This window comes from Lactuca virosa, chromosome 5, assembly GCF_052849685.1.
Source record: "Lactuca virosa cultivar CGN04683 chromosome 5, Lactuca_virosa_CGN04683_v6, whole genome shotgun sequence".
Taxonomy (NCBI): domain Eukaryota; kingdom Viridiplantae; phylum Streptophyta; class Magnoliopsida; order Asterales; family Asteraceae; genus Lactuca; species Lactuca virosa.
Window position 1 is genome coordinate 127,552,167 of NC_136430.1, and position 7,414 is coordinate 127,559,580.

General features: G+C 37.8%; 1 protein-coding gene across 1 annotated transcript; it reads left to right on the forward strand.

The window, feature by feature from the left end:
* Positions 1-6,224: 6,224 nt before the first annotated feature.
* LOC145111725 (putative mitochondrial protein AtMg00860) lies at positions 6,225-7,073 on the forward strand. Its single transcript, XM_079047977.1, has 2 exons — positions 6,225-6,371; positions 6,570-7,073. Exons 1-2 carry the CDS (start codon positions 6,225-6,227, stop codon positions 7,071-7,073), a joined length of 651 nt encoding a protein of 216 aa, XP_078904103.1.
* The last annotated feature ends 341 nt before the right edge of the window (positions 7,074-7,414 follow it).

The following is a 7,414-nucleotide window of genomic DNA, read 5'->3' on the forward strand; positions in this document are numbered from 1 at the left end:
CAAGTTTTGAACTTTTCAAAACATTAGGGTTTAGAATCTAAATATATCGAAATTAAACTTTTTAATAAAAAATTAAAATTCTAAAACTTGAGGGCAAGTTTTGAAACTTTTCAAAAATTATCAAGAACATTCTAGATCAAATTACAAATAATAACAATTAAACAATTAATCGGTGATTATCTAAATTTGACCTAATTCAATTTCTTACAAGATAATTCAAAACAAAATTACAAATAATTAATATTTATCTTATAAAACAAGTAATTATCTTAATTTTGACAATTATCTTCTATTTTGGTAAGGATAATCACCAAATATTGATAAAATTTGGATTTTATTAATGAAAAACATTTTTGGTAATTATCCCACAGCAAAATAAGTCAAAATCCCGCGAAATCAGCCATCTGCGACTCTGACTCGTCGAGTCAGCACTGGACTCGTCGAGTTCCCAGTGAACTCGGCGAGTTCAGTCATGGACTCGGCGAGTCCAGCCCCCAGAAAGCAGAATTTTGCGATTTTAAGATTGAATGATTATGAAATACATCAAATACATTATACAAACAGCCTAGGCTCTGATACCACTGATGAGTTTTGAGCACTACATCAATCCTATGGTGTACATGCAAACCCTAAAGCTTTTGGATCTAGTTTGTCTAATGAACATGCAATAACCATCCAAACCTTATAAACCCTGGATCTAGCATACATATTTCGAAATTATCATATAAGATCAGATCTAGATGATTACCTTTACAAGAATGGCTTGAATCTTCTTGTCTTGGAGCTTAGAGTCACAAATGTCACTCCTCTAATGGCTTACAAACACCACAAGCAAGATAATGACTTATGAGAGGGAGGAGGAGCACCAAAAACGACTAAGATCCCTTAGGGATTACTTCCACACGTTTTTGGGGCCTTAGGGTTCCTTATATAGTGAGACTATTAGGGTTTTGAACTAGGAAACCCTAATCTGACTGCTTAGGCCCTAAGCAGCCCATGGACTCCCTCCTTTGAAGCCTTGGACGAATTCTAATGGGTTTTCCCATAGATTTCGTCCACTCCAACTTCTATGGAGTCCATTAGCCCAATATTCAACTATCGCACAATTGACAATTCTAGTCCCCTTTATTTAATTAATGTCTTTTAGCCACAAAATTAATTCTTATTAATTCTTGACTAATATTAATTAAACAATATGATTTCTCCTTTAGTATATTATTCATATAATATATTAATAAATCATAATAACCTCTCTTTCTCCATAAATCATCCTATCAAGTTGCTTTGGTGAAGGCAACCCAAAAGGACCATGCACAACCGGGTCAAGTACATACCAAATATTGTTACGGGCTTAGACACTAATCCAACAGTCCCTGCTACCCCTCCCTAACTAGCCCGTGAATACCATTACATATTACTAAGACTAGATAATTCTTCGAATGAGATGTCTCTCCCTAAAACGGTTGGACTCAGACAAGAGCTGCGAAATAGGGGTAAACCTAACCTTCTTAAATTATTTAGTCCTCGCAATATGTAACTTAGAGTATTCGTGTACTAGTTAGCTTAGGATAACAAGAACTCCTAAAAGTACAAATCAAGTAGTATTTGAGCATTGAGTAACGAAAACCAAGCATATCCTAATCAGGCCATCATATAACTGACTAATCAGTACTAGCATAAAGTTCAATAAGCTCATACAGTAGGCATACAAGGCATCCTTCCTAGATCCTTAACCCTAATCTAGCATGTTGTTCACATATTCACAATTCATATCATAATATAGACATGTATGGGTAATTTGGGAGAACTTACTTGAGCTCGGCTGATTGCATGCACCACACTCGCTTTCTCTTTTGAAATCCTTTTTATAAAAATGATTTCCTTATTTTGAGTTCAGATACAGCCGAAAGTGTGCCTGAATCCCTCAAACCAAGGCTCTGATACCAACTTCAAACATCCAAAATCCAGCACCCAAAAATTTCATTTTTAAGTATTAAATAAAACCATAGTTATTAAAATCATTCCATCAAAACATAAGACATAGTTTCCAAAACGTCATAGTTGAAGTTTTATATCAAAACATCAGAGTGACATCCCAGGAAAATACATCATGGTGTATGCAATGCAGTCATCCCGAGCTCTTCCCTTTGCTACCAGAAGTACCTGAAACCAAAGTTGTAAATCGTAAGCACGAAGCTTAGTGAGTTCTCCAACCTACCACATACCATACACATATTCACATACTGGCTGTCGCGCGACCTCGGGCCTCGCCCTGCATCAGGCCTTGCCTGGTATCTCGCCCCTCCTGGCATTCAACCCCGCTTGGCATCGAGCCCCGCCAGTCATTGGGCCTCGCCCGCTATACACATAAAATCAATATCACATAATCATGTTATCACATAAGGAATTTATACACAGTACTATATGTTCCAGTCCTAAGGCCTCGCCTATCATGAGCCCCGCCCCTACTATGCTAATGATGAGATATGGAACCCCGTCTACACTCAGCTAGTGATGAGATATGGGACCGCGCCCACACTCACCTCCCTACCAGACACATACAACTATCACACGGACAACAAGTATAACTAACATGCACATAGACTTCGGGTACCACCGGGCATCGAACCGTAGTCCGGAATCACATATATAACATTCATCGGGCACCACCCGACATCAGACCTTAGTCCGGAAAACATACATATAAAATTCATTGGGCACCGCCCGACATCGAACGAAAGTCCCGAAACATACAAATACAACACATGCAGGAATCACAGAGACATTCAAGCATACAACCAATCCTCGGGCATTACCCGACATTGGACCGTAATCTGGAAGCATATAAACATTCATCGGGCATCGCCCGACATCAGACCTTGTTCCTGTCACACCCCCAAACCAGACGGCGGAAACGTCCGGGGGTGGATGACTTCATTTGTAGTATCACAACACATACAATATAGTAATCATAGTACAATCAACCATTGTATTTAAAAAGTATAAGTATTTACATGTGTTTCATCATTGTATATATTGAAACCAAAATAGTTATACACAAGAAGACAAGACTCAAATAGCTCCATCTTCTCAAAATGTCGGGGAGTACCTGTCTACTGATTCCCTAAGAATACAAGTAATTTGAAAAGAGAGTATCAACATAAAGTTGAGTGAGTGCATAAGTATTTATGTTTGAAAGTATGTTTCTGTTTCTTGAATATGTATACTGTTCCAGAAAATCCTTATTTTCTGCTGTGTATATGAAAGTAGTTTTAATCTCATAAAATCGTTCAGTTTGTAAACCAATGTTCTGTATTTGTATTCCTTTATGTAAACCTTGTATCTGTGAGTGTGCCTGGTTCCACCAGATGTTATTGTAACCTGTAATGTAATACTGTAAATTGTATCTTGTAAAAATAGTACTTTGGAAATGTACTTCAGTTTAGTTAATTATACACTAACGTATTGTTAATATCTATTTAATGAGTTATTATAACCATACTGAGACTGTATGGCCTGACCCAACGCATTGAAGGCGTTGAAAGTTGTTGATAACAACTGTCACTCATAGGCGTGTATGCCTGACTGTAGCTAACAGTCTAAGTGCGGGGTTGTAAATCCCAATATAGATTTATACACACATTGTTTCGATCCCCAACTGCAGATTCTGGTTATAATGTCAAGACTTTAACTATTGTTTAAATAAATTAAACAACCTGTATCAAATGACTCATAAAAAGCATATAAACGTTACATGTATAATAGTTATGAAAACCCAATCATTCTGAAATAAATGATTGGCAGTATGTTCTTGAATTAGTATTCTTAACATGTATCTGAAAGATGTATATTCTTGATTAGTTTTGAATCAAACCTTTGTTCTTGTAAAACAATGTCCTTTAGTATACTTGAATTATGAATTAATGTTCTATGATTCAAAAATTATACCTATTATAATTTATATGTACTTTCTGAATTGATATCGAGTATTCATGAATGCAACCCTTTGCTCAACATGTTACAAAGCGTATTTGAACTGAATGAAATAGTTTTTATACTTATATACATATACAATTATATATAAGTAAAATTTAAATGACACTCGGACAAATAACCGATACTTATAATCCCACATCCAAACAAGGAAAAGGAACCAAAGTGGGTTATCATTCCTAAGCCTTTTAAATCTTATTTATATAAATATACATATATAAATATGATTTTTGGGGAAAATATAAGTTTATAAAACATTTAAAAGGAATTTAATATTTTGAAATACTTTTGGTGACTTAATGTCATTTTAACACAATCTTTGAAAACCAACTGAATTGATGATAACTGAAATTCATTTTGAAAAGTTTATTGAAATCATTTGTTTGTAACACAAAATCTTTGTGTTAGACTTGTAGATCTTTGTGTTAGACTTGTATTCCCCCCCCCCCCTCTTAAAACAGTGAAATCTATGAAAATACGGGGGTATGAACTCACCTGATTGTGAGTTATCTGGAATGTAAGATAGATATAGTATGCTTGAGTTCACAACTGAAGTTCCGAAGCACAGTTGGATCCTATAAGGCATATATTCACATATATGTGTATTCAATTAGTGGTTACAACTCTTAACTAGTATAGGAACCACCTAAGATTGTAGGAAACACCCTAAATGAAGTGTTAGGCTCACAAACGGAAGCTTGAAAGGGGTTTACGGCCACCCATGGATGGGTTTGCGGCCTTGATGAGTTCACGACCTCATGTGGTTCACAGCCTTATGAGGTGTTCACGGCCCTATGAATCTATGAAGGGTTCACGACCCTTATGAAGGGTTCACGGCCGTGATCCCTTCATACTCATGAAGATGATGATGAAACTTGACAAATCAAGGATAAGATCTAGTAGTCCTTCAAGTATGACAAGATTAAGGATGAAACACTTACGTTTTTTAGGTTTAGAATGTTCACGGTTGAGACTTTTTGAGAGAGAAAGGATGTGTTCACGGTTGGGAGGAGTAGAAATGAGAAGAAAATGAGATCATTTCAATATATATAGGAGGTGGTTCAGAGCCGTGAACCTAGTTTGCGACCGTGAACATCTTGTATGTTATTTTCTGTTTCGAATTTAACCTCCCGATCTCGAGCTAACTCATCCTACCATCCATTCATACATTACACTAGGCATACAAACTCTCAAACAGACCCTTAACAGTGCTAAAAGATAGCATAAACTAGTCTGACTTTGATTGAATTGAATGACTGTACAATATAGAAATTTCGGGTTGTCACATCATCCCCCCGTTAGAGAGAATTTCGTCCCGAAATTAGAGTTTAAGCAATTAAGCAATTAAGCAATTACAAATAACTAAGTAAAAACATGAGGATATTTCAGTTTCATTTGATCCTCGTGCTCCCAAGTGAATTCAGGTCCCCGCTTGGCATTCCAGCGAACCTTCACTATAGGAGTACGGCTTTGCTTCGTTTGCTTGACCTCTCGGTCCACAGTTTCTATTAATCGTTGATAATGAAGATCAACCCCCTCCCCCCAGAAGTACTACCATGACTGACTCACCACCAACGGACCAACACTAATTTTTCTCTCTGTCCACATCAATTTTCTTTAGGTTATCATCGCCCCAAACACTCCGCATCACGGCTCAAATAAACAACTGACCGGTAACAATTCTCATCGAAAGTGGTAGTACTCATAATAGTATTCAACCTCGCATTATGTCTCGATTCAAGCTCTCTTTGGGTTATTATCGCCCCAAAGATTCCACACTTGTGTCCAAATCCATCCTGAAAACTCTAATTCATAATGAAAATATTGCCTCCCTCCACGCCCTCTACTTTAATTTCGATCCAAACCCACTACCTAATACGTTTTCACAAAATATTAACCACGGCCCAACTATTCACCACCCTTTACAACAATATAACTCCATCTTTGACAACCCAAACACTCTACCACCTCCACGCTCTCAAGACCACCATATTCCCACCGAAAAAGTTGCAGACCCAATTAATGTCAAACTATACAGGTACTCCCATTACCAAAAATAGGTAACAACAAACCTTATTTCTAAGTTGCTTTCGGACGGCATTATCACACCAAGTCAAAGTTTGTACTCCTCACCGGTGTTCTTCGTTAAAAAAAAGGACGAAACATGGCGCTTCAGTGTCGGCTATAGATCCCTAAATGCCATCACCATCAAATATTGTTTCCCTATTCCTATGGTGGATGAAATACTAGACGAATTGCATGGAACTTCTATCTTCACAAAAATGAACCTAAGAGCAGGGTACCAGCAGATTCGAGTGGCACCATCCTACACTCATAAGACAACTTTCCGCACAATTGATGGACATTACCAATTTCTCGTAATTTCATTTGGCTTGTCAAATGTGCCCTCTACGTTCCAAGCAACCATGAATGATCTATTTCGAACCGTCCTACACCACTATGTATTATTTTTCTTCGATGAAATTATGGCTTGTAGCTCTTCCAATGAATAACATTATGCCCACCTCTGATATGTCCTTGAAACCTTGGATTAGAACCACTTTTATGCAAAACAGTCCAAGTGCACCTTCGGAGCCCCAACCATTGATTACTTGGGACATGTAATATCATCAACAAGAGTTTTTGCCGATCTAGAGAAAGTAACTACCATCCAATCATGGCCACCACCAACATCATTCACATCCTTTAGAGGGTTTCTCGGCCTAACAGGGTACTACCATCGCTTTGTGCGTGACTATGCTTACATTGCCGCTGCAATCACTGATATAAAGAAAAAATGGCAATTTGAATGGTCCAAAGAAGCTCAACAATCTTTCCTTGCCCTTAAGGAAGCAATGTCATCATTCGCAATTCTTACCCTCCCTAATTTCGATTTTGTTTTTGATGTCACTACAGATGTATCCAATGTGGCGATAGGGGTGGTTTTGTCTCAGAATGATAAACCCATATCATTCTTCAGCAAGAAAATAGGGCCTCGCATGCAGGTAGCTTCCACCTATGTATGTGAACTATTTGCTATTACTGAGACAGTACGTAACGACGTAATCATAAAAACATAATGTGTCCACTGTATCATAACAAAATATGTCCCCAGAATATCAATAACATAAACTCTGTAAGTGTGTACGGATCACGCCGGCGCCTTCCCGCGATCCTCGCTAGTACCTGAAACACATATCATAACAACTATAAGCATAAATGCTTAGTGAGTTCCCTAAAATACCACATACCATACATACGCCTTTCCAGGCCATAACTCTATAGGATCTTCCGATCCATGTGTCTCAGGGACTTCCATCCCAAGTCTCGGTAGACCTTCCGGTCCTATCCGTATCGACCTTCCGGTCCGTAACCTTCATTGACTCTGTTTTTCTTCTCAAACTTCTTGGGAGATTTGCCT

Excerpts from the sequence above, each read along its gene's own strand:
- LOC145111725 (XM_079047977.1), top strand. The coding sequence starts at position 6,225 with ATGGTGGATGAAATACTAGACGAATTGCATGGAACTTCTATCTTCACA. Across the intron at positions 6,372-6,569 it reads ATGGACATTACCAATTTCTC|TCCAAGTGCACCTTCGGAGC; the intron begins GTAATTTCATTT and ends TATGCAAAACAG.